Raw genomic sequence first — 13356 nt, 5'->3', positions numbered from 1 at the left:
CTGCTGTTAACTTGCGATTTCTGAGGCTGGTGACTCGGATGAACTTATCCTCAGAAGCAGAGTTGACTCTTGGTCTTCCTTTCCTGGGTTGGTCCTCATGTGTGCCAGTTTCGTTGTAGCGCTTGATGGTTTTTGCGACTCCACTTGGGGACACATTTAAAGTTTTTGCAATTTTCCGGACTGACTGACCTTCATTTCTTAAAGTAATGATGGCCACTCGTTTTTCTTTAGTTAGTTGATTGGTTCTTGCCATAATATGAATTTTAACAGTTGTCCAATAGGGCTGTCGGCTGTGTATTAATCTGACTTCTGCACAACACAACTGATGGTCCCAACCCCATTGATAAAGCAAGAAATTCCACTAATTAACCCTGATAAGGCACACCTGTGAAGTGGAAACCATTTCAGGTGACTACCTCTTGAAGCTCATGGAGAGAATGTCAAGAGTGTGCAAAGCAGTAATCAGAGCAAAGGGTGGCTATTTTGAAGAAACTAGAATATAAAACATGTTTTCAGTTATTTCACCTTTTTTTGTTAAGTACATAACTCCACATGTGTTCATTCATAGTTTTGATGCCTTCAGTGAGAATCTACAATGTAAATAGTCATGAAAATAAAGAAAACACATTGAATGAGAAGGTGTGTCCAAACTTTTGGCCTGTACTGTACATATAAATATATATATATATATATATATATATATATATCATTTTTCATTGTGTTTGTATGTATAGGTCAGGGGTCGCGTTAACTGGATATTCTCGGTCATTGACCGTTTTTTTTTTTTACAATGACCGGAAAATCTGAATGACCGGTTGCAATTACCACCCCTGCCCACTTGGCGGCGGAGTGCACAGTCAGTGGTTTAAATGGCTGCCGTTTTCATACTGCAGAGAAAAGGTCATTCATCTGTCGCTCTGATGTAGTGTTGTTGACATAACGCCCTGGACACACCAGACGCGGAACCGAGGCACGGCGCCCAGCAGCGGAGGCAGTTTTCAGTCAGCGCCCATATTAACCTATCTGACTGTCCACACAGGCCGCTGAGCAGAGCGGAGCGCCCGCGGAGGCAGCGCTTCGGCGTCTGGTCTATTTTTCACGGGAGCCGCGAGCGCTTCTGTCAAGCTGGATCAAGCAGATCGTACGAAACAGGAAGTCGGACACAGAAAAGACGAGAGAATCCGGCCAATTTTCAAAATAAAATTACAGCACGCACTGAGGAACATGAGGAGAAAATACCGTGTTTATATTTTAAAATAACACAACAGTGCATAACCGAACACATTTTCAATACCATAATCACTTCATTACAATTTTAATTTTGTGTCACCGAGCCTACAGACATAACTACATAATGCCCTGGACACACCAGACACGTTAGTGCCGTCCAGTGTGTCCAGGGCGAAGCCTAATGGCACGGGTGTGTGGATGTCTGTTCATCTTTTCGTTCATGTCACACACTTGCACACTTTATAACTTGCTTGTTGGATTTATTAAAAACGAACGAATGAAAACTAAATGTCTTTGAATATCTTTATTATCATTTAAAAACGAAAATTAAAATGACCAGTAAAAATAGATTATGACCGGATTTTTATGACCCTGTAGGTCAAAATGACCGGCGACAAAAAAAGTCTAGCGCAAGGTCTGGTATAGGTATCTGGTATCGAGAGAATGCCAAGAGTGTGCAAAGCAGTAATCAGAGCAAAGGGTGGCTATTTTGAAGAAACTAGAATATAAAACATGTTTTCAGTTATTTCACCTTTTTTTGTTAAGTACATAACTCCACATGTGTTCATTCATAGTTTTGATGCCTTCAGTGAGAATCTACAATGTAAATAGTCATGAAAATAAAGAAAACGCATTAAATGAGAAGGTGTGTCCAAACTTTTGGCCTGTACTGTATATATGTTTTCTTATTACTGTTCAATACATGTTCAGGAAAAATTGAAAAGGAGCATATTACATGACAACTGCATATATGTGTATTTGGATAAGATAAGATAAACTTTATTGTCCCAAGCGGGAAATTTGTTGAGGCACATGGTACGACATAGCTGCATAGCAGATACAACCATCACATACAAAGAAGACACAGGAGACGACGACAACGGGGAGTCCGGGATGTGCTTGATTCTCTATATTGATGGCAAAATCTTCTGTTTACCCGGAGCTCGTCCATTTTACAGCGCAACGACCTTACATTGCTTAATATAATGGAGGGCAGCGGTGGTCTGTTAGTGCGCCTGCAGAGCCGCTGTCTGATGCCCCCTCTCCTGCCCCTCTTTCTCCGCTGTGATTTCGCAGCTGGCTTCGCTCTTACGTACTCTGGCAGATGGTCTGGGGATGCTTTGCTTTTGTCCCACAAGAGCAAGCAGCGCCTCCCTAGAGTACACAAGGTGACATTCCACCTGTGGAGATGAAGGGGATAGGATCATCCCCGAAAGTTCACCCAACACCAGAAGAAGGATCAGCAGGGTCTGGAGCGCCGTCATGGCTGCATCGTTACTGACCTTAAAGCTGTCGCTGCGATGTCCAGCTGCTGGGCTACTGCCCTCGGCACCCACCCGCTGGATGCTGTATTCTCCTCGAACGCCCCACCTCCACTGCCGCAGACCAGGAGTTTCGTTAGGTCGTTAGTTAGCTTTGTTAGTTGTGCAGTCTTCGTTAGTCGTGCAGTCATTGTGGTGACAAGCTGCCCAGCTGTTCGGTTGAAGATCCAGCGGCTAGGCTACGGCCATCGGCGCCTACCCGCTGGATGTCACTGCTCCACCCGTGGCGGTACTCCTCCACCACCGTGGTCAGGGGCTGTCTTCTCCCCATGGAGTCCAGCTGCTAGGCTGTGGCCATCGGCGCCTACCCACTGGATGTCCTGCTCCTCCTGTGGCGGCACACCACCACCCCCGCGTAAAGGGGCTACCTTCTCCAGCTGACTGGCCAACTGCTCGGCTCAGGCCTCTCTGTTGCTGCCCCTTAGGCACTGGTCTTCTTCACCAGACCAGTGCACTGCCACCGTGCAGCAATCGGGCAGCTACTGAATGCTAGCTGGCATTCGTTATCTCTGGCGTCCACGTTGTCTCCCGGCATGGTGTAGGGGCATACAATCATCTAAACCGACTAAACTTAGACACGATTACAATTATACAGACTACTTGTAACAACAGAAAATAACATAGAAACATAAATAAATGCAAAAAGTGCAATATGCAGCCGCAGCACTATACATCAACACATTGCACATTGCTCTATTTATTTCTTTACATGCTCTAATAAAATACATTTATACAACTAGAAATCTATTAACAGCAACCTGTCATTTCACCAGTACAGCTTTAATATGTATTCTGGGTTATGGGGTTAGATGTGTAATTTCACTTATGTTTATGGTTTTTTGTAATTTTACTACAATATTATTCAGGACATTCATTGGTGAAGGTATTGCATTATCTGGTTTTCTTACATTTTTAATCACTGAAAGAGATGCTTTCCTACAATATTACACTTGCAGGAAATTACTTTATTATTGGGTGATACAAGCCATATGAAACAAATGTTGACAGTAATTAACATACTGAATGAATGTCAAAATTGACGACAAAAAAACTAGCAAAGAATAAACAGTGTCTCTCACCTTTATGTGCAGGTCTAGTCTGTGATGTTGATGGCGAGCATGAAGAAGTCATGGGTTCCTGTACAAGCACATCATGTGCAGGCCCTGTGGTTGTTGTGGAGACAGAAAAAGATGAAGACAGGGCTGTGGAAGGTGGTCCACAGACATTATCCGTCTCTTTAGTCCCTGGTGTGAGCAACACCAGCCCCTGCGCTTGGCAGTCTGTGTGGATTCGGCACTTCACCGCTCTGGACTCCCTATCTGAGAAAGTCCCCTTGGTGCACGGCTTACAGAGCACATCCTCTGTTTCACCACCCCGCTTTTTCACCCTGGTCCCTGGAGGGCACAGCGAGTGCGGCTTACACTCTGTAACACCATCCCCAGACAAAAAGCTGTTGGAGGGACATGTGCAGACTCGGTCCTGGATGGGCGTGCAAGTTGCCTTCTCGATGAAGCCTGCAGGACACAGAGCCCGACAGGGATGGCATTTAATCATGCCATTCTCACCCCGTGTGAAGGTGTCTTCAGGGCAGCGGCTGCACTCCCTCACAGCTGTTGGAGAGCAGTGTACGGAGACGTAGGTGCCTGCTGGGCACTTGTCACAGACCAGCTGGGTGCCTGAGTTGGGGTCGGTGTATTGATAGTGGCGGGGGGAGAGGAGAGACTGGTCACCTGGGCTGGTTGTGGTCAGATCCCGAGCTGAGATGTCAACCACCACTGTACATAAGAGCTGAGAGGAGAAGAAAATGTGGACGTTAAAGAGAAATCTAAAAAATACAGTAGACAAGATTAACAACACTGAGCCCCATATTCACCACAAAAAACTTAAACTTGGACTAACTGATTCTTTAAGCTACCCAGGGACAGCGAACAACATTGACATACAGGCCCGGAGTGGCTAATCGGGAGGACCGGGACAATTCCCGGTGGGCCGGTCTTTAATAGAGGGAGGACTGTATCTAAAAGTACAGCTGTCAAGATGCCCCCCGCCACAGGCCTTTGCCACATTGGTCTCAAAAAAACCCAGGGAAAACCCTGAGAGATAGTGTTATTAGAGAATGCAACACTTTTTATTTTATTTTTTATTTTTTCAAATGTATTATTTAATATTTTTATTTATTCTTTTGTTTCATTTTTAAGGTTTGGATATCTGTGAATGCTTATTTGAACAGTGTTGTGTATTAGTCACCTAAGTTTGTCCCTTAAGGGATACGGTCATGCCCTCTCGTGTTACGTTGCATCGTTGTAATAACAGCCCTGATTGAAGCTGGAAGCAATACAAGCTACGAGCAACACTCCCTGGTCTCATGTGTTTTATTAGTTGTAGATTGAAATGTATAGTGAGTATACAACAAAACTGGCGACGAGGTAATGCGCTCTCACGCTGTGTTTGTTATTTTTCAGTAGAGAGCCGAAAACGTCGGAGTTTAACGAGTTTCGCGCGTGTATACAACGGTGCACGGTCACGTTTGTGCTCCGCTGCTAACTGCCTGCAGGTGAACAGGACGCTGACACAGAGGACAGCGCTGCTGCAGGGGAGGATTCTCCACGGTGGAAAGGAGAGTAAACGGGACCGGAAAGAGGGAAGAATTGCATTCAGGACCGGAAGAAAGAAAAGAGGGACAGTAAGTCAAATGAAATAAAATAAAAGTAAATGAAGGAAGATATCTGATAAACAGTGAAAACAAGCAAGAGGACAAAGAGGACTTAAAGGAATATTGCATGAAAATGGCTGCGCCAGTTGGAAATATTGGACCATTTGAGGAAAATACTGAACAATGAAGTTCATTCACTGAGAGATTTGAATATTTTGCGCTTGCTAACAAGATTAAAGGGTATGTCATTGTGCCAACTTTTTTGAGTGTTATGGGAGGAAAAACATTCAACCTACTGCGCAGTTTAGTGGAACCTCACAAGCCAGGTGAAAAGTCTTATGAAGAAATAGTGAAAATTTTAGGAACTCACTACTCCCCAAAGCCACTGATCATCGCAGGGAGGTTCAGATTTCATAAGAGGAACCAGGAAGGGAGTGAATCGGTTGCACAATTTGTAGCAGTACTGAAACGCTTGTCTGAGCATTGCGAATTTGGACAATCCCTAAATGACACCATACGTGACAGACTGGTGTGTGGTCTACGCAATGAAGCTATTCAGAAACGACTTCTTACTGAGTCTAACTTGACTCTGGAAAAGGCCATAGAGATAAGTATATCAATGGAGATGGCCAGCCGGGAAGCACAGCAGCTAAGTGCATCGACCCAAGTGCATAAGTTGTCCCTTGAGTCCAGGAAGAAGGCAATAGTTAGCAAGCTCTGCTACCGCTGTGGGAAAATAGGGCATCAAGCCTCAGATTGTTGGTGTAAGGATTTGGACTGCAGAAACTGTGGTAAGAAGGGCCACATTGAACATGCATGTAAAAGTGAAAAGACCCAGACAAACAAACAGCACACCGAGACAAGGAAAAGTGGTTTCTCTAAAAACAAGAAGAAACGTGAACAAAATGGAGCATGAACAGGATGTAGAGTGACGACGAGTCTGACACAGTGCATGTTTTGGCTGTGACTGACAATGATGATGGATACTGGGTCACACCTCTGTTAGAGGGCCATGCAGTACGGATGCAATTGGATACAGGTACACGTGTGTCAATGGTATCAGAAGCTGTGTATAGGACAAAATTGCAGCACCTCACTCTTCGAAAGACAAAGTTGAAGTTAAGGACCTACACTGGTGAACCTGTCCCGGTGTTAGGAAAAGTGGGTGTAAGAGTGGAACATAACCAACAGAAAGAGATTCTTCCACTGTACATCATTCCAGGAAACTATCCAGCTCTGCTAGGTCGCCGTTGGCTGCAAAAGGTCAGACTGAACTGGCAGGAAGTGTTCTTCGTTAATGATGGAAATATAAGCCCCCTACAGGAGATCTTAAAGAAGCACTCCAAAGTTTTTGACAGAGAACTTGGCAGCATGAAGGACATAACAGTGAAGCTGACAGTCAAACCAGGAAGCACACCAAGGTGTCTAAAGGCTAGACCTGTCCCGTATGCCATCACACCTAAGGTAGAGGCAGAGTTGGACAGATTAGTGAAGAGTGGAGTACTGGAACCTGTAAGCACCAGTGAATGGCCTACACCAATCGTCCCAGTCATGAAAAAGGATGGGGCCCCAAGGATCTGTGGTGACTTTAAAGTGACTGTGAACCCTGTTTTGACAGCGGAACAGTACCCATTACCCCTCACTGATGACCTCTTTTCAGGTTTGGCTGGAGGACAGAAGTTTAGTAAGATAGACTTATGTCAGGCATATCTACAGATGCATGTAGATCCAGAGTCCCAGGAACTGTTGACCATAGTGACACACAAAGATCTATACAGGTACACGAGGCTCCCTTTTGGGATAACCTCTGCTCCAGCACGTTTCCAAAGAACAATGGACCAGAGTCTGAGTGGGCTTCCAGGGGTCCAGTGTTACTTGGATGACTTACTCATCACAGGACCCGATGAGCAGTCACACTTGAAGAACCTGGATGCAACACTACAAAGGCTGGAGGAATATGGTCTGAGAGTCAGGAAGGACAAGTGCGGTCACGCCCTCTTGTGTTACGTTGCATCGCTGTAATAACAGTCCTGATTGAAGCTGGAAGCAATACAAGCTACGAGCAACACTCCCTGGTCTCATGTGTCTTTATTAGTTGTAGATCCTAAAAGTATAGTGAGTATACAACAAACAGAATATAGATTCTGATATTGTTGAAAGGATATAGATTCTGATATTGTTGAAAAGGATGTGTTGTAAAGAATAATGTTGGAGATGTTCACTCATGTTGAAATAAATCTACATTGGGCGCGGTTACATGATGGCTTCTCATTCAGAATGAAATAAATCTGAATGAAATCATTCGGAATTAAAGTTTTTCCAGGTAGTTTACATGAGAAATATTCATTCTGAATGAGGGTTTACACGGGAGATCAGTTTAATCGCCTTTATTCGGGTCTGCGCAATGTTTGGAGCAGGGAAGGTTTCTGACTGGATAGGGGCGGGGCGGATGTTACGTGTTTACGTTTACCGGAAGAAAACACTGTAGTCCTAACTCCGGATAACAAGATGCATGACGACGCCATTCTTAGTGCCTTTTTCGGGCTTGTTTTGCTTATATTCTTGAAGCAACAGTACGACAAAAACCTTGTTCTGCTAATGCTTCGTCTCTTGAGGAGGAGAAGAGAGGTAGAAGGTCGAAGAAGGGAGATAGAAGACCGTGCTTTGGCGTATGGAAACCGGTGAGTGCAACAAGTCCGACTGCTCTATCTCAGCCCGTTGCTATGCGAGCTATATACGTCATCGCGCCAGAAGGACCCCAGGAAGAGTAGTTGCTACCTAGGTAGTAACTAATGGGGATCCAAATAAATAAATAAGGGCAAGGAAACGAGCATGCGCAGAAAGACCGGAATGAACTTGAAGAGGAATGAGCGTTTACATGCACACAAAATTCTTTCATTCGGAATGACAAACGGAATAAACCACCCCCTTTAATCGGATTTAATTTTCAATCGGAATTACCCTTTTTCAATCGGAATGACCATTTACATGACCACTTTTAATCGGAATGGCCTTTCATTCCGAATGAAAGTGGAATTAAACTGTCCATGTAAACATACTGAGAGTGAAGCAACCCTTACTTGTAGGGATGCACCGAATATTCGGTAACCGAATATATTCGGCCGAATATTGCAACACACATTCGGTATTCGGTGGAATAAGTTAAAAACAAGGCCGAATAATAGCTGCGTGTTTTGATAACGCAATCAAACAGCGTGCCTTGATGGGAGGAGTAATATGTCGGCAGTGTGGCGATCCGCCCGTCACCGGACTCGCATTTGCGACTAAAAATAGTTTTGAGCGAGCAAAATAGGCTTAAATCATTCAGCACGCTGTGCATTCCTGTCAATTACGGCGGCCATCGGCTTACCGGGCGACGGAGAAGTCGGCTCCAATAATATCCTCTTCTTGGCGTGTGGACTGCCCAGAAGTACCTGAACAGCCGAGCCAGCCGAACACAGACCGTACGTGATGTGTCAGAGGAGAAACAAGCCGTTCAGGGCCCACAAACCTCACCACACTTTAGGGACTGTTCGTTACTTATGAAGGGACTATTCTTTACTTGTCAGGGGAGGAGGGTGGCTGGTTGATTTTTATTTTATTTATTTATTTATTTATTTTATTTTGATCCCCCCTATGTTAATCACTTATTGATGCTGTTTTTGAAGTATGAATAAGTCAATAAGTAATTTATTCCATTGAAATATCATTGATGTATTATAGAAAAGTGATTTATCTTTTTATAAATGACAAAAGGCACATCTGTCTCATTTTCGCTGTGGTATTATGATACTACTCAGAACCATAATATTTTCATTGGTATCATACAGTGGGTCCTAATTTTGGTACCGTGACAACACTAATCTGGAGGGGGTTCATCTGCAAAAACTAATGAAAAACTAAACAACGATATTCGGTATTCGGTACTCGGTATTTGGCCAAGTGCTTAATATTATTCGGCTTCGGCTTCGGCCACAAATTTTCATTTCGGTGCATCCCTACTTACTTGCACTGAATTTGAAATATTTTAGAAAAATACACTGAATTACAAGGCTTTAGAGAACAGTGCGCTATTGTAGACTTAACATGTAAGGTTATAATAGGTCGTGATCTAAAGTGGGCTGGTCTGAGGAATGAAACTCCAGGGCTGAAAATGAGTCCCACTCCGGCCCTGTTGACATATCATCACCTTTAAAGTTGATAGGGCAAACTTGTTTGCAAGCAGTTACCTTTTCACACATCTATCAATCACAGAGAAACATTTGCATTCATTTGGAGTAATGATGTTTCTGAACACCTGGTTAATGCAAGACCAACATTTACTCCCCTGTTGGGTCTGTTTTGGTCTCCACCAACTCCTGAGGTTGATATAGCTAATCGCTAACTGTGTCTGTCTGCCATTTAGTGATGGTCTGCCATGTGGGGTTGTCATAGTGCTGAAAACTTCTGGGAAAGTCTGAACTGCTGATTCAGATCTTAACCGATTCTGATTTCCTTTCTTTCTTAGAACTATAATTGAATGCATACACAAACATAGTTGGAACTTTTCTTTAATTCCACTAGAAACTTGGCTTGTTATAGTAAAAAAATGAATATATAATACTGAAGATAAGTGTCTCAAGTCTGAGATTCGAATCATCAGTCGGTTAACTCATCAGTTAACTGAGCTTGCTTCGCTTTTCTATGTGAAACTTATTATTAACTACCTCAGTGGTCTGCAAGTTATCTTGACTAATCAGCTCCCTAGCAGGCTCGGGTAGACCAAAAATATTTGTGTTTTCATTGAATGAAACCCCCCGAACACAGATGTGACTTGTGGGGTTTTTAACTGCCGAAAAAAAAACAAAAAAAACATATGAATGTGTTAAATAGTTATTGATATTTAGGTCTATTAAAATGCTACTTGAATTGTGTGGGCAAGAAAGAATATTCAACCACATCATCATTCAGGGATATGTTTAAAAAAACAACAAAAGAAGGTTTCAAATGTAAGTAATGGTCAATTTATTGAGTTATAGTCCTGTCCTTATTTATAAACATTTGTGTTTTTGAATGCGTGTAGCCTATATGTTACATAGAGATGTATTAATACATTTTTCTTTAGTCATAAAAAAGGCTACACATGGAATTTATATCTTGTTATCTGCAGGAACAGTTGAGTAAGCACTGTTCATCAACTTACATGACATATATAAAAATGACAGCAGCGATAGTTGCACATTTCCATGGCAACACATAAAACAGTCTCGAGGGCTGTCTATCAGCCGCTGGCAGTCTCTGCCCTCACAGACTTTACGAGATGACAGTAAACACGTCACAATTCGTACAACTGAAGTCCGCGAGGGCTCAGTCCGCAAGTCCAGAGGGTGGACATTTGAATTCAGCCTCTGACTTGACTGCAGCTTGTTGTCATTGCCTTCTACTGCAGCCGCCTGCTCTTGTCCACTTTCCAGGCAAGGCCCAGCTCATCTCAAACAAGCCTACTGATGAGTGTAGATGACGCGATCCTCACAGTTAACGTCACTCACTGGCGAACTCTCCCCCTTCTCACACACATTAGCCTACACTGGCGGACTCGCTCCTTCATTTTACAACATGAAAAAAAAAAAAAAGCTTGCAAATTTGTGGGTCGTGCACGCGTGAGTAGTTGTAAAAAATACTCGCTCTGACTCCAAAAATGGTGGAAAAATGCAACCATTTGGTCACAGTCTGGAGCCCTGGTCTGTGCTTCTGTTGGCAACATAACGTGCCACACATGTAGGCTTGTCTCCAGCCGATCACTCTGTGCATCCCTATTAGACATCTCCAAATGGTTCCTCTGAACGGATCTTCCTTTAGGGAACAAGTATGCTTAGAGCTGTGTTAATATGCCAAAAGGCCAAAATAATAACAAGCTGACAAAGGTTTATCCATATTGGAAACATGAGAATCCACAGCAAATTTGGAGAGAAAGTGGCTGTCAGTCATTTTTAATCGGGGTTGCTAAAGCAAAGTTCATGCAATAGCCATGGTGGCCAAATACTTATCCAGAGACCATGACTATCCGTAGGTTGACCAGAAGTTGTTAAATTACTGTATCTTCCTCTTGATCAAAGGGGCTGGACAGATGGCTGGATGGCTGGACAGACAGAGGGACTGACAGACAGATGGACAGCTTGCTGGATGGAGCAACAGACCTAGAAAACTAAAGCATGAAATCAGCCAACCTTAAACTGTTTCCTGACCAGTGGTGAGCAAGCCTTACGCACAGATTTCTCATTATATAATTCAGTATGAAACATGGCTGGCAGACATGACTGTGCTGTGTCGGGTTACATGGATTCTGGAAAGTCCAATTTCCAGCACTGCCATTTTGGTTCCCAGTGTATGAGGTTGCTTTGATGAGCTTTGTAGGAGAACATCTCTTTCAGAAAGCCATTTAATCTAACGTCATTTCATTCTCTCTCTCCCGACTCACCCTGTCCCTCTTAAGCTGAGTGTGCCGAGCAGCGGTCATTCACTTTACAGCCACTACTGAGATTTATAAGAGACACATGACTCTGGCTTTCCTTTTTAAGGCTCCCCTCTCACCTCTGCTGGGAAACTGACAGCTCACTGGGTTTAGGGGAATAACTCACCCATGTCTACACACACACACACACACACACACACACACTATGAGGGGTGAAACGTATCAGCGAACACACACACACAGTGCATTCACTGCGTACTTGATACGTGTACATTGCGTGTGCAACCATCACCGTGTATGAGGGGTGAAACGTATCAGCGAACACACACACAGTGCATTCACTGCATACTTGATACGTGTACATTGCGTGTGCAACCATCACTGTGTACTTGTTTCGCATGCACTGCACGTGCATTCACCGTGTACTTGTTACACGTCCAATGCGCGTGCAATGCCTGCACACGCCTAGACGTGTGGTTATTAGACGTGTGTGCGTTGACACGTCATGTGATCGCAGGGGTCAAAAGTGTCAGCTCTTAAAGCAACAATGCGTCGTGTGATGGACCTGTGACAGTAGTCTAGTAATCTATCTATCTATCTATCTATCTATGTATCTATCTATCTTTTTATTTTCTTTCCTTGTTCAGGCACTATTTTTAACACTTCTACATCAGATCATTTGTTATAATAATAGGATACTCGCAGCTTTATATCAAGGGGAAAAAAATCCTAGTCTTTCTCTCCTGGGTCTACCCGAAAAATAGTTTCCCTGCACCATGTTGGAGGAATTTCTAATCACCGTCCAATATTTATTCATATGGCAACTCTAGTTTGTGTTTCTGGATGTGTTCAGGGCACACAGAACATTAAAGGTAGCCTATCAGCAATGTTGCACCATACGTGCATAAATCATTAATCTGCTTTATCAATTAAAAATAAAATCCATACTGGCTGACCAGAAAAACGCACAAATTTCTTTATTACAAAAGAAAACATAGCCTTTTTCAAAATAGAGTCTGTGTTCAAACTTAAAAAGATAATATTTTAATATATAAGCTATACATCCTGTTTTCCAGTTCTGTTTCTACATTAATATATGGACCGTTTCATTGCTATTCTGTTGCTAGGGCAACAACTTTGGTCCCTGTTTACTTCCTGTCAGCTTCTGCATTAATATACATTCAAACAGGAAATACAAAGGGACCCATTTAGAATGTTTATGTTGTCCGGTTTGAAACGGTCTATAGCCATTTTTACCAGCTCAAGAAAAGTACATTAAAGTAAGTAATTCATTTACAGTGTGTGTGTGTGCGCGCACGCGTGTGTGTGTATGGTGCTTTTGTTATGTTGATTTGTATATTCTATTTGTGTTCTAACACTGTGAATTCTTTGCAAAACGTTTATCATTGTTGCTGTTATTGTTATTATTAGCTGACAAGGCCAGGGGGGTATTCCATCAACATAGCTAAGAATATCCAGACTAAGGTCTAATCTTGAAGTTTGACTAAACGCCAACTCCCAGTCTAGCTCTGACCCGTTCCATCAAGTGAAATCAGCTGGCTCCTTTGGAAACACAGCTTGAAATGCATATATTATATCAAAGTTGAGTGTCTCATTAATCATCCACAAGTCTGAGTGAAAATAACCATTAATAACTATTAGAAAACCTGGTTTAAAAACAGCTCATTTTGCTGTTGAGA

The 13356-nt window shown here is 43.1% G+C and overlaps 1 protein-coding gene across 4 annotated transcripts in view; it reads right to left on the bottom strand.

Annotated features, from left to right (window-relative positions):
- The window catches only part of tnfrsf21 (tumor necrosis factor receptor superfamily, member 21), a 301642-nt gene that overhangs the window by 215546 nt on the left and 72740 nt on the right, over positions 1–13356 (bottom strand). For all 4 annotated transcript variants that reach the window (XR_013493186.1, XM_078174118.1, XM_078174119.1 and 1 more), the window contains exon 2: positions 3632–4340. Coding sequence is in view for 3 of the 4 variants with exons in the window: in XM_078174118.1 (XP_078030244.1) it covers positions 3632–4340 (709 nt within the window). In the remaining variant the exon portion in view is untranslated. The remainder of the gene's footprint in view (positions 1–3631; positions 4341–13356) is intronic.

Source organism: Epinephelus lanceolatus, chromosome 13, assembly GCF_041903045.1.
Source record: "Epinephelus lanceolatus isolate andai-2023 chromosome 13, ASM4190304v1, whole genome shotgun sequence".
NCBI lineage: Eukaryota > Metazoa > Chordata > Actinopteri > Perciformes > Serranidae > Epinephelus > Epinephelus lanceolatus.
The sequence above is the reverse complement of the archived record's forward strand: the minus strand, read 5'-3'. Positions and strand labels throughout refer to the sequence as shown.